General features: G+C 47.5%; 1 protein-coding gene across 1 annotated transcript in view; it reads right to left on the reverse strand.

Moving 5' to 3' along the window:
• Positions 1–15,888: 15,888 nt before the first annotated feature.
• Positions 15,889–23,562, reverse strand: part of LOC146839176 (CD5 antigen-like) — a 612,478-nt gene continuing 604,804 nt past the window's right edge. Inside the window, exon 7 of the mRNA XM_085603205.1 lies at positions 15,889–19,175. Coding sequence (XP_085459331.1) covers positions 18,649–19,175 — 527 coding nt within the window. The 3' untranslated portion in view covers positions 15,889–18,648. The remainder of the gene's footprint in view (positions 19,176–23,562) is intronic.

The following is a 23,562-nucleotide window of genomic DNA, read 5'->3' on the forward strand; positions in this document are numbered from 1 at the left end:
GTTGGACATTTCACTCGTACAAAACCGTAGAAATTCCCCCGTTATAGTTAGTTCAGCTAACTATAACTCGCGCCCCCGCAATGCACTGCTGATTATGTCACATTTTTCATCATCATTGTGTGTTTCTGTAAAGTTTAAATATGATATATATATATATATATATATATATATATATATATATATATATATATATATATATATATATATATATATATATATATATATATATATATGCCAAGGTGTATTGAAGAATCAGTGGATATATAGGTGTCTGGATAAAGGATTTAGTAGGTGCGTGACTGACTGTATAAGTGAGTGATTAAATATGTCTTACTGAATGCATGGGTTAGTGACAAAACGGTGTGACTGTCTGTATCAGTCTGTCTGTTGTGTAAGCTGCTGCATGGGTTGGTCATTATCTACATGAGTGTCTATATGGGTGTTTGATTGGTTGCCTGAGTATTTGTATGGGAGACTGAGTGTGTGTGTGGGTGGGTGGGAGGTATGTGACTGTGTGCATAGATGTCTGAGTGGTTGATTCACTGGGTGTATGGGTTCAAGAGTGCATTTGGAAACAGCTGTATGGGTGGTTGAGTGTGTGTATGGGTGTGTTGGTGAGTGAACGGATATCTCAGTGGTACATGTGCAAGTAACTACATATGTAAAAGGCAGTGTATGTGAGAGTTGGAGTATATAAATGACTATTCGTGAGAGTCAGTGATTGTGAGAGTGACTGTATGGATGAGTGTGTACTTGTATCAGTGATTATATAAGAGAGTAAGTATGTGTTAGTATATGTTTGAATAAGTGAGGTGGTGTGTGTATAACTGTATAGGTAAGGAAATGGGAGTATTAATGATTCTTTGCATGACTGACTAGGTGTGTGAGTAACTACATGGATAAGTGGCGGTGTGTGAGTGTCTTGTATAGGTGTATGAGTGCATATGACAGTATTGTATTGATGAGTGACTATATGTATGAGTGATTGTATGGGTTAATGAGTGGATGTGTTTAAACCTAAGAATCACTGTGTATGTATGTAGTAACTGGTATTGGTGTGTCGATGGTTTCGAATGGTAGTCTGTATTTTACAGTGGGTGTATCAAAGATTATATTAGAGTGTGAGGAGGTGCATCAGATTTTGACGTGGATGATGTCATCAGTGATGTCACTTGAGATGTCTGTGGTTTTTTAAATGCTAATTTCTAACTATAACGTGCCTGAAACCTATGGTTTTTTCAGTGAATTTCTTTTTTTTTTTTTTTTTTTTTTTTGAAACCGTTTATTGCAATCTCAAATATATACAGGTACGGGCCTACAACCTTCCGGCCGGCCGCTAAGATGACAGAAATAAATGACATATATACAATAAGGCACTTGGCGTTACAGAGACGCTAAAGCAGGAGGTATCAGCAACGTGGGCCACATGACTCAGAGCCCACAATACGGTTTCGTTTTATACAACACAACAACATAAAACCACACCCGCAAGGCAACCCGAGAGCGAAAATGACAACATACGCTCCTCAGATGGGGGGACCCCAACCACACACTAAAATCAAAGGAGGGGAAGGGGAATAGGTCTGGGACTGGGAAAACTCTGTGCCCGGGATTGAGGGAGGGGGTCATCTAGGGGGACGGAGCTGGTGAAGCGGGAGGCAACAATGGCGGCTCGCAAATACCCCCGCGGTAGGCGTTCCAGGGGCCCCACACCTTCAGCCACGCCCCAGGCTTACCCCGCGCCACATACACCACCTTCTCTCGGAACATGCACCAATCCATGTGTTCTTTCCAGGCCGACACTGCCGGGGGCCTCTGGGCTCCCCACAGTTGAGCGATGTCACTTTTAGCAATCATATAACCCAGCGTCACCCATCGCGTCTGCGGAACCGAGTAGTCGGTCGGTTCCCACACATTCAGCAGGCATCTCCTCGCTTCAGGCACCAGCACGACATGCGTAACCGCTCGCAGGACCTCATGCACACCACGCCAGAATCGCTCCACCCTCGGACATTCCCACAGAATATGTAAAAAGGTCGCCAATGCACCGCACCCACGCTTACACAGTCCATCCTCGGCATAGCCCATACGCAGAAGCCCTGGCCCCGTCACGTACACCCGGTGAAGTATCTTAAGCTGGACGAAGCGAAGGCGAGCCGGGATGGCCACCTCCTTCGGGGAGGCCACCGCGGAAATCCAGTCCTCGTCGTCCAGCTCCAACCCATCGGCAACCCAAGCCTCGCGGAGCCCAGTCAGTAAGCCAGAGCGGTCATTAATCAACTTCTTGTAGATGAGGGAGATCGTGCTGTCCGGAACGTGGCCATCTAGCACTCTATCCTCCAGTGGGGAGGACTCCGGAATGGCGGCCACGTCTGGGAAGACAGAGCCCAGTGCGTGACGGACCTGCAGATATCGAAAGTATTCACTGCCCTGCAGCTGAAACTCCGCCTGCAGTGTCTCGAAAGTTTTGAATCCTCCCCTCGTCCAGAGGTCCCCCACTGTACTAATGCCTATCGTGTCCCACCTATCGAAGCCCTTCGAGGTCCATAGGGAGCCCAACCTCTCAGACGCATACAACGGTGACGCCCGGGTCAAACGGTCCTTCCATCCCATAGCTGCATTGGCCGCGTGCCATACTCGCACCATGACACGCGTGGGTCCCGTCAGGCGGGAGTCGGGCACGCTAGTATAGAGCGCTCGATTGTAATCGCCACCGGGCAGGAGCATCTTGTCCATTTCAAATGCCGGGTTTAAGGCGGGCCCGTAGAGGCCGTGATTAATTGCAGCTAATTGGGAGGCCCAGTAATACCGCTTAATATCCGGGAGGGCAATCCCTCCGTCATACCACGGAAGCGTCAACTTTGCCAGGGCTATACGCGGCCTCCCGTCCCAGAACAGGCGGCGCTGCAAACTCTCCACCTCACGGAAGTAACGCGCCGGGACCAGGTCCATCGAGTTCTGGAGGGCGTACAGAAAGCGCGGTAACGACATCATCTTGAACAATGCCGCCCGGCCGAGCGGCGAAAGCGGCAAGCGCCGCCAGCGCGCGACGTCCTCCTTCAAGCGCTGGAGGGGGGGAAGCAAATTCCGCTCGTAGCGGGCCACTGGGTCCAGCGTAATATAAACGCCCAGGTAACGAAACCCCTGCGAGGCAATCTGGATCGAGCAGCCACGCGGGAGAACAGGAGCCTCCCCGGAAAGCACATAGACACAGGATTTAGCCCAGTTGATGACAAGACCTGAGTTACGGCCGAAGGAGCGCAGAACATCGACCAGGACAATCAATGATTTACGCGGGGAGGCTAAGTACAACAGGATGTCGTCGGCGTAGAGGGACACGCGGTCCTCATACTCAGGGGTCCAACGGAGACCACGGATAGAGGGGTGCCACCGCAGCCACTCCGCCAGGGGTTCCAAGGCCAGTGCAAACAGGAGCGGCGACAGGGGGCAACCCTGTCGCGTGCCCCGTCCCAGCACGAATGGGGCCGAGACTCGACCATTCACCACCACCTGCGCCAATGGGTCAGAGTACAACAATTTGACCCAGCTGATGAATCCCGGGCCAAATCCAAATTTCGCCAACATCGCCCAGATGTACGGCCACTCGAGCGTGTCAAACGCCATGGTGGCGTCCAAGGACGCCAAGATGGCCGGCTCCCGCACGAATGGAACACGCGCGAGCACCCCGTGCAAGCGCCGCAGGTTAAGGGCCGTGTTACGATGGGGAATAAAGCCGGACTGGTCTTGGTGGACCAGATCGCCCACCACACCGACCAGCCGGTTGGCAAGCACCTTGGCGAGGGTTTTAGGCTCCGCATTCAAGAGCGAGATCGGCCGATAGGATGTAACCCGGTCTCGCGGTCTCCCCTCCTTGTGGATAACCACGATGGTAGCTAGACGCTGGTCCGGCGGGAGGGAGCCCCGCGAGTGGGCCGCAAGGAACATCGCGCGGAGGTGAGGTGCCAGTACATCCGGTCGCAGCTTGTACAATTCGATAGGAAGGCCATTCGGGCCCATGGCCTTGCCCGAGGCGACCGAGCGTATGGCGAGGGCGATTTCATCCGAGGTGGGAGCGGCATCCAACGAATCCCTGTCCTCCACTGAAAGCGAGGGCAGTGCGATGTCCCGCAGCAGGGCATGGGAATCCTCCTCCGAGCAGGGAGAGACCGGAGAATATACCTCGCGGAAATAATCCGCGAAGCAAGAAACAATGCCTTCCGGCTCAGTAATTCGTACACCATCCATCCTCTCAATCAGCGGGACCACACGACTAGCTCTCTCCTTCTTATCCAACCACGCAATCAGTTTGCCAGCCTTATCACCCACATCGTACAGTCGCCCCTGTTGCTCTCTGCTAAGGCCCCTGGCCGCCTCCGTGACGAGGGCCCTATAGGCCGCCTGTTTAAGGTGTAGAACATGCAGCGCCGCGTCAGTCACCCCACTCCCCAGGCCACCCTCCAATTCAGTAATTTCGGCCTCCACCCGGGTCACCTCCTCCTGTGCGCGTCTGCGGGCATGGGAGATAAAGGAGAGGGCCTCCCCTCTGAGAACTGTTTTAAAGGCTTCCCACAGGGAGATAGCCGACGGAACGGACCCCACATTCTCCTCAAAATACCGTTGCAATGATTTAATCAGGTCAGCACGAATAGTGGGGTCACGCAGGTACCAAGCATTGATTGGGGCTACCCTGCCCTCTCCCCTTGGGAAGACACCCAAGTGCAGTAGGAGCGGGGAATGATCCGAAATACCCCGCGCCAGATGGCGCACCTCTCCCACCCTCCCAGCATAAGCCGCAGGGACAAGGACATAATCAAGCCGCGAGAGGCTACCATGGGAACCCGAATGGAAGGTGTACTGCAGCTGGGTGGGATGCTTTAAACGCCAGCAGTCCACCAATCCCAGTGTGTCTAAAAGGCCCGCTAACCACGCCTGCGCCCGGGGGAGGTCCCTAGGGGGATGACGATCCATAGTCCCAGAAGCCACCGCATTGAAATCCCCCCCAACCACCAGAAGCCCCCCCGGGAGGTCAAGGAGGAGGCGCCCCAGATCTGCAAAGGTGGTGGACTGTAGCCCCGGTGGGACGTACACAGAGACAAAGACAACTACCTTGCCCTCCATCCTCCCCACCAAGACAGTGTAGCGTCCCCTCTCATCATGGCGCACCTCGTCTATTTCCAACGGGAGCGAGTTCTTCACCATGATGCCCACCCCCCGTGAGCCCGACGTGAAGCCCGAGTGGGCCACCAAGCGATAGCCACGCCGATTCATGGCACAAAAGGAATTACCAATAAGGTGTGTCTCCTGCAGAAAGACCACATCAGGCGAAATCCGTTTCAGATACTGCAGGACCACACCCCGCTTGATCCTATCACCCAGTCCGTTAACATTCCAGGACAACAATGTCAAATCCCTACCCCCCATCACATAACGAAGCCATCAATTGTCCCCCCCAGAGCATCTCAAAAACAACAATACAATAACGGGTTTGCCTTGCGGTAAAAACGAACCACACCCCACCCCAACCCACCCAACCCAACAGAACTCCCCCCACCCTGCACCCCTGCATGAGCCCAAACAGCCCCCCCAAAGTGCAGTGTGCCTGTCGCCCCATAGATAAGAAAACTAACTAGTCCCCCAGAGGAGGAGGGAGATCCCCCAAGAGACCCCACACGACCTCCACAGGAGGGGAACTTACCCTAACAGTCAATAGTGACAACAACGCAGTCCAGAGCAAGGCCTACCATTAGTCCCTCAGTCCTGATCCGGCGGGCCCTCCCCACCAACCGCACCCCCCCCACCCCCCCGGCCCCGATCTCCGGGCAAAGTGTCTAGCCAGTCCCCGGCCACCTCGGGTCGATCAAAAAAGTGCGTGTGGCCATCCACCTCCACTCTCAGCTTAGCTGGAAAAAGCATCGCATATTTGAGATTCAGGTCCCTTATTATTATTATATATAGATTTGTTAAGCGCACAGCTACCCGTAGGTTTCCCGGCGCTAGGCGACGTTTAACACCAAGAAAGCTCAGCCTCTGCTTTTGGACTGCCGGAGTGAAGTCAGGATAGAAATTGATGTCCATATTGTCAAGTTTGACCGGCCCTTGTAGCCTGGAAGTCTGTAGGATAGCGTCTCTATCCCGAAAATTGAAGATCCGGGCGATGAGAGGCCTCGGAGGGGCTCCAACCTTAGGCCTACCCCCGGGGACCCTGTGGGCACGCTCCACCGCAAAGAATTTACTCAGCCCCCGAGGCTGGAGATGGGTGAGAACCAGGTCCTCAACAAATAGATCCGCCGCCTCCGCCTCGCGTCCCTCCGGCACCCCGATAATGCGAACGTTGTTCCTCCGGGCCCGACCCTCGGAATCCTCCAGTCGACGATTCATCAGGGCGCTCGCCTGGCCAAGCCTGCGCACCTCCTGTTAGAGGGCCGCCACGTCCGTTGTGAGGCCCGTGGTAGAGTGGGCCAAAGAGTCGACCCGGTCGTTGGTTTTAGACAAATCAGCCCTCACGAGGCCCACGTCCACGAGGACCGAGTCAATCCTCTGGGCCAGAGTGTCGAAGCGCTGGTCCACCGAGGCCTTCATCTCGGCGATGGCGCCCATGACGTCTCGGAGGGTCAGGTCCGTGGGCAGAGCGGAAGCATCAGTCGGGCCCGTAGGGGACCTACGCGGCGCCTCTGGGGATCCCTTCTGGAGGGTGTAGCGGTCCATACTGTTGGATTGCTGGGCCGCGCCACGGCGGGTCGATTTTATCTTAGCCCGATCGCCATCTTGTTTTGTGGACATGGTTTCGATCCCCAAGACGAGTCAGTCTCCTCAAGAAAGGGGGGGGCCGACAATCCAGTTCAAGGGGTCCAGGGGGGAGCGACCACCGCTCCGCAGGACGGACCGCAGCTGGCGGACCGGCAGGGCACCCCAGCGAGACCACACCACCGCACACCGCCCCGCAACCCAACCTCGCCTGGCAGCAAGGAGGGCGCAAAAGCAAAAGTGAAAGTGCAGGGTACGCGAGTCACCCAGCCTTGCCCGCCGCTGTTGTTCACTTTGTGCCCGGATCGCCCCACAACTCCAGTACGGGGGGCCCGTGTGGAGAGGGCCGCAAACCTCAATCGATACTCCTGCCGGTGTCCGAGGTCCGATTTAAAAACGGAAAATGGGCGTCACCTCTGCTCGGGCTCACAAATACAGTCCCCTCATCTGGGACAGGATTCTGTCAGGATTTATGCAGGAGGTCGCGGAGGTCCTCGGGAGCCTCGCACCTACGCGGCCATCTTGGTTGCGCGCTAGGCTCCTCCTCCTTTTTTTCAGTGAATTTCAATGGTTTTTTAAATGCTAATTTCTAACTATAACGTGCCTGAAACCTAAGGTTTTTTCAGTGAATTTCAATGGTTTTTTAAATGCTAATTTCTAACTATGCCCACAAATGTAGGACATGTGAAGAAAGAGGAAGAAAAGCACAGAAAGAAGCAAGACAAATGCAGAAAGAGGCAACAGAAGTCCAGAAAGATGAAGAAAAGTGCAGGAAGAAGCAAGAGATGTGCAGAAAGAACCAACAGAGGAGCAGAAAGTCCTCCTGTGCCCCCAACTTTTTAGTGATGGATACTGGTGGTAACTGACTCTGACTAACTAGTACCGGAGCCAGTGCTATGCTAAAAGACACTTAGAATACAGTGAGTACACTAGGGAACACTATGCATTGGGGTACCCCTGTAATGAGCATGACCTCCACTGTATTTGCCATGAGTTAGAGTCTGGGTCATTGCATGAGTACATGGGTAGTGACTGGATGATTAGAGTGCTGCAAGGACAGTGCATGGTGATTTTATCACTGCTTGGGTTTTGATCGAGTGATTGGATAAGTACATGATGCTGGATGGGTGATTGGAGGAGTGCATGGGTAGTGACAGAGGGATTTCTGGAGTGCATGGGTACAACCTGGGTAAGTGGAGGAGTGAATCAGTACTGTGTAGGTGGTTAGAGGTCTGCATGGGTAGTGCACAGGGGATTATAGCAGTGCATGTGTTAGTGCCTGGGTCACTCCATGAGTACATGTGTACTGCTTAGAAGATTAGAGTACTGCAAGGAGAGTGCATGGTGAATTTATAATTGCCTGGGTTTTGGTGGAGTGATTGGATAAGTACATGGTGCTCGCTGGGTGATTGGAGGAGTGCATGGGTAGTGACAGTGCAATGGCTTGACTGCATGGGTACTGCTCAGGTTATTGTAGCAGTGCATGAGTTAGTGCATTCATTGCATGACTGCATGGGTAGTTGCTTGATGATTAGAGTGCTGCATGGTAAATGTATAAGTGCTTGGGTTTTGATGGAGTGATTGCATAAGTACACACATGTTAAACAAATCCCCAGCACACATCCAACAGTAATTTACAGCAAATCATATATACGTAAATGTTTAGCATCAAATATCTTCAAGACATATGTAGGTTTTCTCTTGTTATTTATTCTTGTATGTCTTCGGACTGGAAGACTTCTCCGGACAAATACAGCCAACACGTGTTTCATCGCCTAGGGACAATTACCCGCGACTTTTTCAAGGCTGTAACATACAAAACAGACCAATGTATCTCCTTGCAAACACAGGAGAGTAGATTTACAATTGGTTAGTCTGAACAGAATTCCAAAAGAGAGGCCAGCCTGCACAAGATGCCAATCCCGGAGAGACACAAAATAAAAAGAAGTATCATAGTAAGATTGAGATCCCCTTCTTAGATGTCCAATTTTACATCAGGGACAACCTTATTCATAGCAGGCTATACCGCAAAGAAACAGCGTGCAATGCACTTTTGCATGCCTCCAGTTCCCATCCTACACACCAGATTAAATTGATTCCGTTTGGTGAACTGGTCAGGATAAAGCGGAATTGCAGCTTTGATCTGGAATATGAGGAATGGAAAAAATTGGTGATGACCAGATTTAAAAATAGGGGTTATGATACTCACACCCTTAGGAAAGCAGACCAACGAATAAGCAGATTGAAGAGAACTGACACCCTGAGAGAACGCACAATGGTCACTGACACAGACACTAAAGTAAGGATTGTCACAGGCTATAACAACTGGTCCAGCGTATTATTGCGAAGTCTTAATAGACACTGGCATTTATTAAGAGCTGATAAATCCATAAGCAACTATATAACTGAGAACCCCAATATCACGTATAGACGTGGGAAATCCCTTAGAAACATACTTAGTCCCAGTTATCAAAGGGAGTCCCAGAAGGAAAATTGGCTAACTCAACGCACTAGAGGCTTTTATGGGTGCGGACATTGTTCAGCCTGTAAATGGGCGTGCAAGAAAAAGACCCACTTTGATGGGCCTGGAAACAGGACTTATGATATTAAAACGAATATCAACTGCCTGACTAAATATGTTGTGTACATCATCCAATGCAAATGTAAGAGAAAATATGTAGGCAGCACTATAAGAACACTGAGAGAGAGGATAAATGAACATATTCGAGCTGTCAAACATGAGGATGTGAGATACCCTATCTCAGCACACATTGCGAAATGTCCTGCACAACACGTCCATAAACCCTTTGAGTACTTTGGCATTGAACAAACTTTACGTAACCCTAGAGGTGGGAACAGGGAACTAGCTCTGCGTAAGAGAGAAGCACTACGGATACTTAGACTTCGTAGCACTGACATAGGTCTCAACATTGACCAGGAGTTACATTACTTCTTGGGCAAATAGCTGCGTTGGATTAGCCACGCTCCATACGAGCTCTCACACATGACTTTTACGACTGAAAGGTATGAAAGTATGTTTGGCATTTTCTTATTCTAGATATTTGTTTTCTATTCCCTCAGACATGTTGTGCCCAGTATGTTCCTGACCTTTGCAGATGCTTGCCGCATAGTACTGTCTGTTTTTGTCTGAAGATAAGACTATTGCTTCTGTACTTGTTTAATTTATTTTACTATGTAATCTATTTATAATTTTCTGATAACTCGGGAGAGAAGGAGCGCACTTATAGACTATTACTCATTGGATCCTTTACACTTCAATTGTACTGCAGGCCCCACTATTTCACTGATAGCCGTGCACTGGCAAATTGAATAGACATTCTCTACCCTACTTTACTCTTTACACACTTAAGATGGCTGCCAGCGTTCTCGTTTACCAGGTAGTCCTTCCTTTAATCATGGGATCCGGCCATCTTGCCGTGACGTCCTAGCTAGAGGCGTGTAGTCTCTTTTAAGCGCCGGTGAGTCAGCATTACTTGTTGCGTATTCGTACACATACCGATGCCGCCTGGGATCCGTAACTCTGGATTTCATCACTCAATTGTCCCTAGGCGATGAAACACGTGTCGGCTGTATTTGTCCGGAGAAGTCTTCCAGTCCGAAGACATACAAGAATAAATAACAAGAGAAAACCTACATATGTCTTGAAGGTATTTGATGCTAAACATTTACGTATATATGATTTGCTGTAAATTACTGTTGGACATGTGCTGGGGATTTGTTTAATGTTTTGAATATATTTCGTGGACTTTGCTCACAAAGTTTCTTGAGGAGTTTTGGTGGTTCTCCCCACCTTACATGCACAGTCACCAAGATATAGCTGCAGCATGAAAACATATTAGTGTTATTCTCTTACTGGCACCGCAGTACCTACAATTCGAATACCACTACCCATAAAGCTGGACATACCCTTGACCATTGCTACACCAATTTGGATAATCTCATTTTTGAGAAATTAATCGATATTCCCTGGACTGACCATAAATTGCTGCTCCTCTCCCTGGTTCCATTGATTTTGTCTGAGTTCTCCAATACAACAAGGAGGTCCATACGGGTCTGGTCCAAACTCTCTACCGAGAGGTGGAGGAAGGAACTGAGTGACTCATTACCTGCGCTCTCCCAGGACCCTTTGATAGCCGATACACAATTTAACCAATGGCTATCGTCCTCTTTGGATGTCACCCTCCCCAAAAGTGAACTGTCCCATAGGATGGGCAATAATAAAAAACCCTGGTATACATTGGAACTTAAAGTCTTAAAGCGCCAATGCAAGCAGCAGGAGAGACACTGGCGCAAAAACTACTCAGCAGAGAGTAAGGACACCTATAAATTGGCCCTGAAGAAATATAAACAGGGAATCAAAACTGCCCAATCAAATTACTATCAGGAAAAAATTGATTCGGCATCCAATGCCCCCAGGGAAATTTTCAAAATTTTCAAATCCTTGGTCACTCCTCCTATGCCTGTTAACGACCCTGGACTGGCAAGTTCCCGCTGTAATGAACTGGCGCATTATTTCTCCGATAAGGTGGATAATATTTTTTCCTCGTTTAAGCCTCTGCCCGCTGAAGAGATCCTTCCCCCCTCAATGGACACCGGCATTACCGGTTTGGATCATTTTTCTCAACTAGATTACTCCACTGCATGGGCCCTCTTGAACAATCTGAAGTCAGGCTCTCCAGCGGACCCCGCCCCGCCTACCATCCTAAAGTTGGTGTCAGATGTTCTAACCCCAGCTATTCAAGGGGTGATCAATGCTTCACTTTCATCTGGCATAGTCCCTTCTTCTTGGAAACAGGCAAAAGTGAAAGCTTTATTGAAGAAGCCTAACCTAAACCCAGAAGACTGGGCTAATTATCGGCCTATTTCCTTACTGCCAACCATCAGTAAGCTGGCGGAGAAGCATGTGAACGCATTGTTGGGATCCTATCTTGAGAGCAGCAATTCCCTCCATATCACTCAAACAGGATTTAGAGCTAAGCAGGGCACTGAAACAGCCCTAATCACTGTTGTTGAGGAGGCGAGGAAGATTGTGGACAATGGAGATAGGGCAGCCATTTTGTTATTAGATCTTAGTGCCGCCTTCGACACCGTGAATCATTCCATCTTGATTCAGAGACTGATGGAAGTAGGTGTCGGAGGAGGCGCACTAAAGTGGCTGCGCTCTTTTCTGTCCGATAGGACTTTTGCGGTCTTTGAGGATGATGCCTGTTCCCCCCAAATGCGTCTGCAATGTGGCGTCCCCCAGGGTTCTTCCCTCAGCCCTACCCTATTTAACATTTATATGAGGCCATTGGCTGAGGTGGTGCTGCCCTGGGGAGTACAGCTGGTAACGTATGCAGATGACACGCAGCTTATCATCTCCCTGGCTTCTCAGGGCGCCCCATTTGAGAACCTCTCCCTGTGCCTTAATAAAGTTAAGGAATGGATGGACCGATCCTTCCTAAAGTTGAATGGATCAAAAACGGAGGTGATGCTGCTAGGTTATAAACCATCCATTACGGTAGAGAACTGGTGGCCGTCTAATCTGGGCCCTCCACCGCCACCTAAAGAACAAATCAAGAGCCTGGGGGTTTGGCTTGATCCTGCCCTGAACTTTGGTGTTCAGGCTCGCAAGGTGGCAGGAACCTGCTATGCCTTCATTAGACTTCTTCGGAAGATAATTAAACTCCTTCCGTTTGAGGCCAGGAGAATATTAGTGCAGGCGCTGATTCTCTCACGCTTGGACTATTCTAATGCGCTGTATTTAGGCACCACACAAGCTACCATAAAAACCTTGCAGACAGTACAGAACTGCACGGCCCGAATGCTGCTGGATATCCCTCGGCGGACCTCTGCTAAGCCAGCACTGCGTCAACTACATTGGCTGCCTGTCCAGCAAAGAGTACAGTTCAAAGCGCTGACTACGGTCCATAAAGCTATTAATAAAATAGGACCCTCCCTGATTCAATCTATGTTTCATTTATTTCTACCAGGACGAGCTCTAAGGTCTGAAAATAAGAAGCTGATTGCAATTCCCAGAACCAGGAGAGTGCGAATGGGAGGCAGGCGCTTCTCCCTCCAAGCCGCCACCCTTTGGAACAAACTTCCCGACTCCATCAGATTGGAAGCTAACCATCTCAGGTTCAGGAAGAGTTTAAAAACCTTCCTGTTTGCCTGATTTCCTCAAGATCTAGTGAGTTAAGCGCTGGGATGCCTTCGGGTAGCTATGCGCTATATAAGACTGTAATCATTCATTCATTCATTCACTACTGCTAGCCTCATAAGTACACACATGTCCCATCAGGCCCTGCCCCCTCCCTTCACCACCGTGCAAACACGCCCCCTGGTGGGTTTTAATTTGGGGGATTAAGTCCCCTTGAATCCCTAGTGTTCCTGGGGGCCAAGTAGCCCACCATGTACCTCCAGTAAGCACGACAGAGCTGGGGTGCAGAGAGGTGGTCCGAGGCCATGCCCCTTTTTACACCTCTCTGCAATGCAACTCTGTGGCCCTTACTGGATGTACTTAGTGGGCTAGTTGGCCCCCAGGGACACTCAGGATTCAAGGGGACTTAATTCCCCAACTTAAAATGCGCCACAGGGCACGTTTGCATACTTATCAAATCAGGCCACGCCCCCTCCCTGCACCACTGTGCAATCGCACCCCCGGTGCGTTGTAAATTGGGAGATTAAGTCTCCTTGAGTCCTGAGGGTCCCTGGGGGCCAACTAGCCCACCAGCTACCTCCAGTAAGCGCCACAGAGCTGTGTTGCAGAGAGGTGTAAAAAGGGGCGTGGCCTCTGAACACCACGCTGCAATGCAGCTCACTGGTGCATACTGGAGGTACTTGGTGGGCTAGTTGGCCCCCAGGGACCCTCAGGATTCAAGGGGACTTAATCCCCCAACTTCAAACGGGCCACGAGACGCGTTTGCACAGTGGTGCAGGGAGGGGCGGGGCCTGATATGACAAGTGTGCAAATGCACCCTGTGGTGCATTTTGAGTTGGGGGATTAAGTCCCCTTGAATCCTGAGGGCCCCTGGGGGCCAACTAGGCCACCAGGTACCTCCAGTATGCGCCAGCTAGCTGCTTTGCAGAAAGTTGTTCAGAAGCCACGTCCCTTTTTACACCTCTCTGCAACGCAGCTCTGTGGCGCTTACTGGAGGTACATGGTGCACAAAAGAACATTTCCATCACTTAGTGGTACTGTTGATGACGTCTCACAAACAGCACCTCTAAAACACAGCAGACAACTTTCTCAGCGTATTCCACACTGAGATCGCCTGTACGTGTATGTATCTATCCAGGGATCTTAGGACACCTTGGACCTGACAACAACTTTAACTTCTTTGCATAAAGTGCATCACCTAACCATGGACTCTAACCACTTCCCATAACCTCACACATCCAAATCACTTCACTGCAATTTAAGCGTGGGCATTTGTAATGCGAAACCCTGTTGATACTCACACCAATGTTTTCAATCGTCTTCGCCTCAATGCTCCAGTACTGGCATCCTCAACAGAACATGGATTTGGGCCATATGGGCAAAAATTTGCTTTAGGAATCTCAAAATATGGATCTTAGTAGAAACCCCCTCTTATCCTCACTTCATTCGACAGAAAACTATCTGACACGCTACCAGAATTACTGTTCTAGCATTTTGGGCTCTTTTTGTCATATCTTGGTCCTCCAATGCACCTTGCTTTGTGCCTAGAGGGGTGTGATATGGGGGCTCAATCAGCCATCCAATGAGGGCCAGGAATTGGATTGCTGCTCTTCAAACCGATAATTAAATTCATATATATGACTCTCAAGACTACAATATACAAATAAAGGATTAGGTCAAGTGTCCAAATCTCCTGAAGAAATTTAGATGGGCCGATATCATACAAACCAGTACTTCAGTTAAAGGTATACAGAACAACAACATTAGTACTCGATATCCAGAGATTTCTCTAATGTGATCCCTTCCAGTCGTCACTAAATCAATTGGAACGCACAATCAAATGAAAATAAACCATAGTAAGACAGAGGCAGTCTGATTTAGTTAACTTTTATCAAGATTTAAGAAGGCATTAGTACATATGCATGATTCAAAATGCACAATAGCGTAATTAAGTCAAATTTGGCATAAAGTGACCAAAGCTCTGGAAAGTTCAGGAGGGGGCATGAGCTATGCAAGCTCAAAGGAGTCTCCCACGAGGGAAAGAGACACCAAGGTGCACACAGCGTGTGCGTCAGTCCGGAGTCCACAAAGTCACATCTGGATCCAAAGAATAGATCAGCAAATGAAAATCCACAGGAATGAAAGCTCTCCTGAGAAAGGAGGATGAAAGTTCTTCTGTTTACGTCAAACCCGTGTCGAATATAATCCACAAGTTCTAGGGCGACGCCTCCTTGGTCACCTCACTTGGTCAGACCGCTCAGTCCATTGGTCAGTTTGTATAGGGTGACTTGTCATGCGACATAAAGAAGACACACATTGTAGAAACATAGGCGGTTCAGAATACGTAACTTGTCAGGCAATCCGGGAGGGGTAAACTGTTAAACAAAGATCCTTTAGCAAAGGCACGTGAGCAAGTTCAAGAGGACAGTTTCTCAGGCAGGTTTTTCTTAAGTAATTGAATTTGAGTCAAATAGTCCTTGTATGTGAGTGGGAACTCTCGACATAAAACATAGTTTCAATTCACTTGGCAATCTTAGAAAACATTTTCCTAAGAACGAAGTCGAGCAGAACAAAGAACATGCGTGCAAACAGGCAGGACTGCATTCAATTTAGGCCAATTCAAGCAAAGAATATAAAGTATGGACATATACATTTTCATGGAGAAATAAAAGAGACAAACTTTGTTTTCAGCTTATTTGCACTTAGAATGAAGGTTACTGTCATTGTAAATAGCATGTGTAACTGATGTATTACTGCATTTTCAAAGTACCAATGTGCAAAATTATTTCAAATTCCTAATAACTAATATCGTATCAGGTGATTTACATTAGTACATATATGAAGATCATTCTCTGAAAGTTTCAAAGCCTCAGCTTTTAATACATAGGTGCAGCACCATTTTCTCTTTTCATTCTTGGTGCCTGTTCTCACATAAGCAAAGATGGAGTTTTAGAATGAAACTCGCCATTAGCACATAATATGTCATCTAGACTACAATTTTTTCACTAATTCTTCACATACATTAATTCTTTAATAAGAATGGTTAATAAAATCTTCATAACACGTGAGTAATCACTTTTCGATAATGCATCAAAAGAATACCCCATTGCAACTTAGTGAAATTGAACCTATGTTATTTTATTTATTATTTGTGTCTAGTCGACACTCTTCTGCAGGCTTTTATGATGCAGTACCTGATATTTCTTGTGATTTTCTCTTACATATAATCTGTGCACGTCTATCATGGTTTCTTCAAAAGGTGTCAAAGTCGGTTTATTTGTCGTTTGCGCGTTTAGCAGTTTTCCCACTGTATCACTACAGCGCAGGCGCCCTAGCGCCATGAAGCAAGGGTTCCCGCATGGGAGCTTTGCAGCCAAAAGTGCGCCAGTGCAAGGAAAGGACGGGAATGCGTTGCATTATGTAAAATATGGCGCATTCCTGTACTTTCCCTTTCACTCAGCGCAGCACGGTGACTCGCGGCGCTGCGTGAACGTATTATAAATCTGGGCCTGAGTCTCTTTTAGATTTCCCTTGTTGCTGCGTCTATTTTACAAGCTTCGAGCCTCCATGGCAAATTATTTTTGACGCTTTATTGAACGGGCTATAGTTTACTTCTATATTGTACCTTTATATTTTAATAAAGCTTCATAGTTCACTCTAATTTACTGCTCTCAAATTCTCTTTTTGAATCAGTCTTGTCCTTATTAATGTTGTTCTTATATGTTATTTTGATCATTATTCATAGAACCACCATTCCCAACTATGCAAACTGGGGACACCAGATACAGATTATCTAAGCGCCGTCACAGTCACAACTCCATGGCTGATGGTGTAAACTCTTCCAAACAGTTATGGTTGTCTCTAACTAAGGATACAAATATGGAATGTACGCAATGGGCTCAAAGGCGTCGAATCCAGAGGCTGCACAGAGGTGGGTGGAACGATCTGAGTGGAATAGGAAGTCACATCTATTGGAATAGTGTGAGGAGTTTAGTACTTAACGTGGTTTACTCACTAAATTGAACTATCAAGTGTCTAAAGGTGTGATATTTGATATAGTACGACTTGAATTTGGAACTTGAATTTATAAAGTGCATAAAACCAATAGGCATCGAGCCGCTGTCGCCAAGTAACGAACCAGAGGGAGGGGACAATCCTAGTAAAGAGGATGCATAAAAACATCGGAAGGTCGCCCAAGACAATGAAATTATACAGATAACTGAAAATGAAAAATAGAGTGTAATTCCAGCCTCCTAATATTTCCACAACTTGGTGGCTACGACCGTGAAAGCTCGTTCTCCATCTCGCTTTCCAGAGCCTAGGAACTATCACCTTTCTCGGTCCTGCTGATCTCAAGGTCTAGTAGGAGCAGACCGGGTGAAGGTGGTCCTAAGATCACATGAGTCCTGTTGATGGCAAGCCTTACGTACAAGGCACAGGGATTTAAAAGCCGCCTGAGAGCCCTACAGCCCTCCCTGACTGAGGTTTTTTCAGGCAGATCCAAGACCACCGGATATCATCTGCATTTTGGATGACCTGAAGCTTATTCAACGAATACTGATTGACACTGAATAAAGTTCATTACAGTAATCAAGGTGAGATGTAATAAGAGCTATGGATACTGACACCCTTAGCTCCCCAGGAAGAAAGGGAAACATTTTCTTCCAGGTCTTAATGATCCAAAAACAAGAACACAAACTCACCGTTCTATTGACCTGGGTATCAAATGCCAAAGTATTGCCAAAGATCACCCCAGATTCTTTGTCGGGGCCACCGCAACAGGCAGAGTGCCGCAGGTTTTCAGCCACCAACAGTCGGTCCAGATCAAATTTTCCATGCCAAAAACCACAATCTCAGCCTTCTCCCAGTTTTTGTTTAGCCAGTTCTCCCTCATCAAAATGCTGACTTCATCCATACAGGACCTAAACCTCCTGCCTTGCCTACCCAATCATCAGAGATGAACACGATGATTTGGGTGTCATCTGCATAGGACAACACGTGGGAACCGAAGGAGTACACGAGTTTTGCATGAGGGGCGACACACAGGTTAAATAGAGTAGAGGGAAGAACCCTGCGGGACTCCACAGGGAATTTGGAAAGGTTTAGCTCTAAAGTCTGTGCAGCTGACTGTGAGAGTTCAGTTCACTAAAATGACTCCAGCAGCCTCAGCCCAGCATGAAACCAGTCTTGATGGTGTCAAAGGCTGCGGACAGATCAAGCATAGGTAAACTACCACTGCTGACAAAATAGAAAGGGGTGTTATTTCTGAACAAAATAGAAGTTTCTTCTTACACAAAACATGAAAGCCGCTGTGGCCTTCAGGTTACAAAGTGATTTCTGCAGCAAGCGCTTGACCCAATGAGCTATATTCTACCTTAAGTCTCAACGTCTAGCAGAAATGAAGTGATCCATGGGCTGAATGGACCTGACAGTATGAGTGCTGATGTGTGAGTGATGACAACAGACTTGCACGATCTGTAAACTAGCACATCATTTGTTTTAAGCCTTGAAGTGGCAGAAACAAATGTCTGTTACTTTTGTATACATGTTGTAGCAACTTTCAGCATGTACCAAAACACATGAATAATTCAAATCCAAACACCCGCATATTTATAAATAGAAATTACTGCCTTGAAATAGCTGAATCAGTTCTGAACATGATTTACAGCAGCTCTTCCTCTAAGGAAGTGAATTCTAGAAATGCTCAAAGACACACATCTACAGGCCTGCTCCTCCACTGTTTAACTCAGCTCTATGGCTGAGGACATGTAGCTACAAACCACAGGAAAGACCTTCTCTGTGAAGGTATCTGTGTAGGTGAAGAGGTGCTCCTGGGTCTCAGCATTGAAGAAGGACACCAGCCCTCCCTCGAAGTCCAGGTAAACTCCAATGTGACTTACTAATGGTAGTAATCCCGAAAGGTCACCAGGCATGGAGTGAATCTTAGTAAAAAATTCAGAGCGTGCCAAAACCCAGAAGCCAATTTCTGGCTTAACTGTCAGTGCATGGGCATCCCTAGAAGCAGACTGCCTGGCCACCCCCACATACCACAATAAAATAGAAGATTCAAGTATGCGTTTGGGCACCATCAGCTCCCAGTAATGCTTCCCAGAGGTGAAGCCTACAGTTCCAAGAACACAAGAAGGTCGCCGAAATCTCTCTGCATTCTTGGAAAACTTTGGTTTAACAGGAAGCCCTGTGACTCGCTTTCCATCTGCAGAGATGCTGAGTGCAGAATGAGCTGTGTTCGGATCCAGGAAGATGGATTCTGAGGAGAAAAAGACAAGGTCACTCTGATGAGCTGTCAGGAGGACCTCCTTTCTTATCAGTCTTCACACCACTGAGCCCAGCAGCTTCCTTCTGCCTTCCCTCCTTCCATCTGTCTATCATCCCCCATTGTTCATCTGTGCATCCTCCTGTCTGTCCAGCTCCCATGTATGTCTGTCATCTATCCTTCCATCATCCCCCATTGTCCATCTGCGCATCCTCCTGTCTGTCCATCTCTCAGGTCCGTCTGTCATCCATCCTCCCATCTCCCCATCATCCCCCAATGTCCATCTGCGCATGGTCCTGTCTGTCCAGCTCTCTGGTCCTTCTTATCCCTCTCAACCCTTCTGACCCCAGGAGCTTTCTTCTGCTGTCCATCCTCTGATCTCTCCATCATCCACCATCTCCTGTCTGTCCAGCTCTCAGGCCTTTCTTTCTGATCTATCTCCACCCTTCTAAGCCCATCGACTTCCTTCTGTCAACCCTTTTACCTTTTATACACCACCGGTCGTCCATCTGTGCATCCTCCTGTCTGTCCACCTCTTTTCATTTTTTGAGACAGTATAAATAAACCCACAGCATTAGAAAACTCTGAATCGAAAAATACTACCTTTAAGATGACAAGAAAACCTGTAAATGGCTGCAGACATTCTATAAGGAAGATTATCTCCAGTTCACTCTGATCATGTTTGCTATATTTTTGTTCAGAAACAAATTCTCTCCCCAATGTTATCACATGACCTCTAGGTGGGTCAGACCTGAGGTAGCTTATTATTATCTACACTGGAAAAGATCGAGAGAAGCAGAAAAGACTGAAACAGGAATGTCACTATGTCTAGATTCAACAGAAACACACCCTTGTAAATCCATGACTGAAAGGTATCTCTTGCTTCCTGTAGGAGTAACAAATCAAGTCAAATACTCATTGTGCTCCATACAAGACCTCCTGAACCAAAGGGCAGGGCTGCATCCAAGACAGGCTCCGAATTACAACCATTTACGCAAAAGTGACACAGCTCAATGCAGAGACCGCACTTCTATTTCATCCAACCAACAATAAGCGACAGGACTTCATGCAGACACCGGCTTCACATTACATCCATCCAACGATAAGGTACAAGACTACATGCAGACACTAGCTTCCTATTACATCCATCCAACAATAAGGGACAGGGCTGCATACAGACCTCGGCTTCTGATTGCATCTATTCAACAATAAGGTACAGGACTCAATGCGTTGAAGGTGTGCCGCACAAAAGAAGCAATGCATTGATTACGAGAGGCTGGGGTGCCAGGTCCTGTAGAGTTGTCGAGGATCCTGTCAACAAGGGCTTGCGATGCTGAGTCAGGCGTCGAGGATGCATTGCGCAGTCGAGGCAATGTGTCGGTTTTGAGGAGCTACGAGGCTGTGATACAGAGTCTGTCATCATCATTGAGGCTCACATCGACAAGAGATGTAAGGGCCTGTGTCAAGGAAGCACTGAGCAGTGGCAGTACCGATGTGAAGACAGGCTCCCAAGTGATGTGGGTCTTAGCAACGGTTCCTATCCACGTGGCAACAGTGATACATGATATTGCTTTTTTCGAACATGATGAATACCCGAAGGCCTCTTGATGCTAGTGTCTGCTATCCAACAGCACAAGTTAGGAACTTTAGTGAAAAAGTGAAAAGCCATGTCTTTAGTTTATTTCTAAAGGTCTCTAGATTGGATGGACCTCACAAAAATTGAGGTATCTGGTTCCCGAACTGGGAAGTAGAGTAGACAAAAACTGTGCCGCCCAGGAGGCTCTGTAGACTCTTGGCACCACCACCTTTCAGGAGCCAGACAACCGTAAATGTCTGTTTGGTGCACACCCACAAAATCTTGTCTTGAGGTACTCGGAGCCCTTTCAGTTAAGAGTTAAGAGCTTTGTGAGCTACACATAAGGCTTTGAAAGCAACACTCTTTTTAATAAGGAGCTAGTGTAGTTCTTCCAAACTGTGCCTTTAAAAATTGGGGGATACGCTTCCAGAAGTTTCCCTGTGAGGTCCCCAGGCATCATGCCTTCACCTCCCTGGCTCATGACTATCTACAGGGGGTATTCATTCTTTTGTGTGGAGGCAGCACATAGTCTATTGAAGTGTAAGTAGGGCTGGGTCCTGCTCCCTTCCCGCTTCTCGCCAGTGATGGCTCATCCAGGTACACTTAAGCTCTCTCTTGTGTGTGGCTATCCAGGATGAATACACCAGGCCCAACTGTCATCTACACATACTCATGTGATCCAGAACAAGCTACAGGCAGTAAATGGCTAAGGCAGGAAAATGCCAAATTTATGAAATTGACATTTTTCAAAATTGTAATTTAAAACCTGACCTTATGATAACTTAGGAGTTTTCATTTCCTTTCCAAAGACATCAAACATGATCCAGTAACCTGTTCTCATTTGGAAATACAGCTTATTAAATGTAATAAGATAACTCCAATGTTATCCTAGGGGAGGTTAGGCCTTGCAGTAGTTGTAGGAAACTGGAGTATTATGTGGTGATGCTGTAGATGCCCAAAAGATGCTCCTTGGATTCATAATAATAAATCCTTAGCTCACTCCTGGTAGTGCGGCAGAGAGCAGTCATGCTTTTCCAGAGGAACATGTGTTTAGCATTTTAGAGTACCAACATGGAAGATAAGTAATTGACATGGCTCAAAGGAAATCCGACCCCAATTTATAAAAAAACAACAGACTTTTATAAGAATTTAGACATGAAAATGAACACAATTAGATGCATTGAACCTGAGTTATGGATTTTAGAAGAAATCATAAATCAGCCCAATTCGATGCTGTAAACGTTGCCATTGCAGTCAATGGAAAAAAAGGTATGTATAACATTACAATGCAAACTATCACAATGCATGCTTTTACAATGTGGTTTTTATAATGCAAGCTCCATTACTATGTAATTTACTATTCTAACACCTTCGGGTGCTCACCTTGGGGAAGGTGCTGGTCAGCGTTGTAATGTCTGCGTTGTAAAAGCATTGTGTTTTAATCCCTGCGTTGTAATGGATTTTTTCCAGGCAAACTGTATTAGTGACAATCGGTCGCTTGCAGGTCGAGTTATGTAGAACCCACAGAGTGTTAAGGTGAGGTACCAAGCCACTACAGTCAGTTCAATTTTGTCCTGGCTGTCCTTGGTTCTGAAGCAAAAGCCCTGGGAGAGCAGGGTTTATCCTTCAGACAGCGCTAGCGAGAAAATTTGTGCAAAAAGTCAACAACGAGGCTACTGTCGTGGTCAGTTGAAGGTGTTGCATGGTTCCCTCGTATTGCAGTGACGAGTAAAGGGAGTGGCAAACAGACTGGTCACCAAAAAGCCTTGGTAGTGGAAAGGTCAGCAAATCAGTACTTCAGCGTCTGGAGGTCCGGGGAGAACGTAGCCACCCTCAATTTCCTGAAGGTCAGGACTATACCAAAATATTCACTGCCCACTGCTAATCTCATCCCATAATGCTTTGCAGGGCCTTTAGTTGGGAATGTATGTTTGCCCATAACTGTGCTTGGGGTGGTCCTAAGAGGATGGGACCTCCACTGAAACGTTCAGCAAGATGTGCTCTTTGTTTAAAGGCATCTGATTGATTCTCTCCCTAGGTTAGGGAAGATCCCAAAATCATCACCTCTCTCACTGCTTGCTAAATTTTCATTTTCACTTTTGTGAAATGACTATATGCATTTTAGTATTTAAAGACAGAGATACTTGTTATATTACCAAAAGTATATGAGATCTCTGTTTTATTAATTGGGAGTCAGACGGAGTGAAGTTGTGGAATTCACTTTTTGTTCAACTTTGTGGAATTCCGCGTAGTAGTTCTCTGCCAACTATGCCCATCCTTAATCCTAATGCACTTCTTACGCTGCTTTTTGGAGGCCGGTTGATGAATGGTGCCATACCCCTCCACAAACTTCCTGTGGTACCCAGTCAAGCCAAAGAAAGCCCAGACTTGGGACTTTGTCTTGAGAGCCTCTCTCTCCAGAATGGTATGAATCTTGATTGGAGACGTTGCATTTGTCCTCTACCCACAAGGTAGCCTAGGAGGGGTCACTGAGATCCTCAGTTTCCTGGGATGGGTTGTGCATCAGGTTTAGTCACTGGATTCAACCCCCTAAAATCCACACAAAACATCATCTCTGGTTTTCCACCCTTTGAGTGATGTTTGGGGAACAGTGCTACTGGGCTAGTCTAGGGTCTGTCAGAATGTTCTATCATCCCCAGCTCTATTATCTTGCTTTGTTCAGCTTTGATGCAACTCTTGGCATGGTCAGACAGTCTCTATATCATATATGTGGCAGGGAGACAGTCACCAGTGTCCACATCATGTACACACCATGCTGTCTGACCAGGGGTCAAGGAGAAGAGC

This window comes from Triturus cristatus, chromosome 4_2 (assembly GCF_964204655.1).
Source record: "Triturus cristatus chromosome 4_2, aTriCri1.1, whole genome shotgun sequence".
Classification (NCBI taxonomy): domain Eukaryota; kingdom Metazoa; phylum Chordata; class Amphibia; order Caudata; family Salamandridae; genus Triturus; species Triturus cristatus.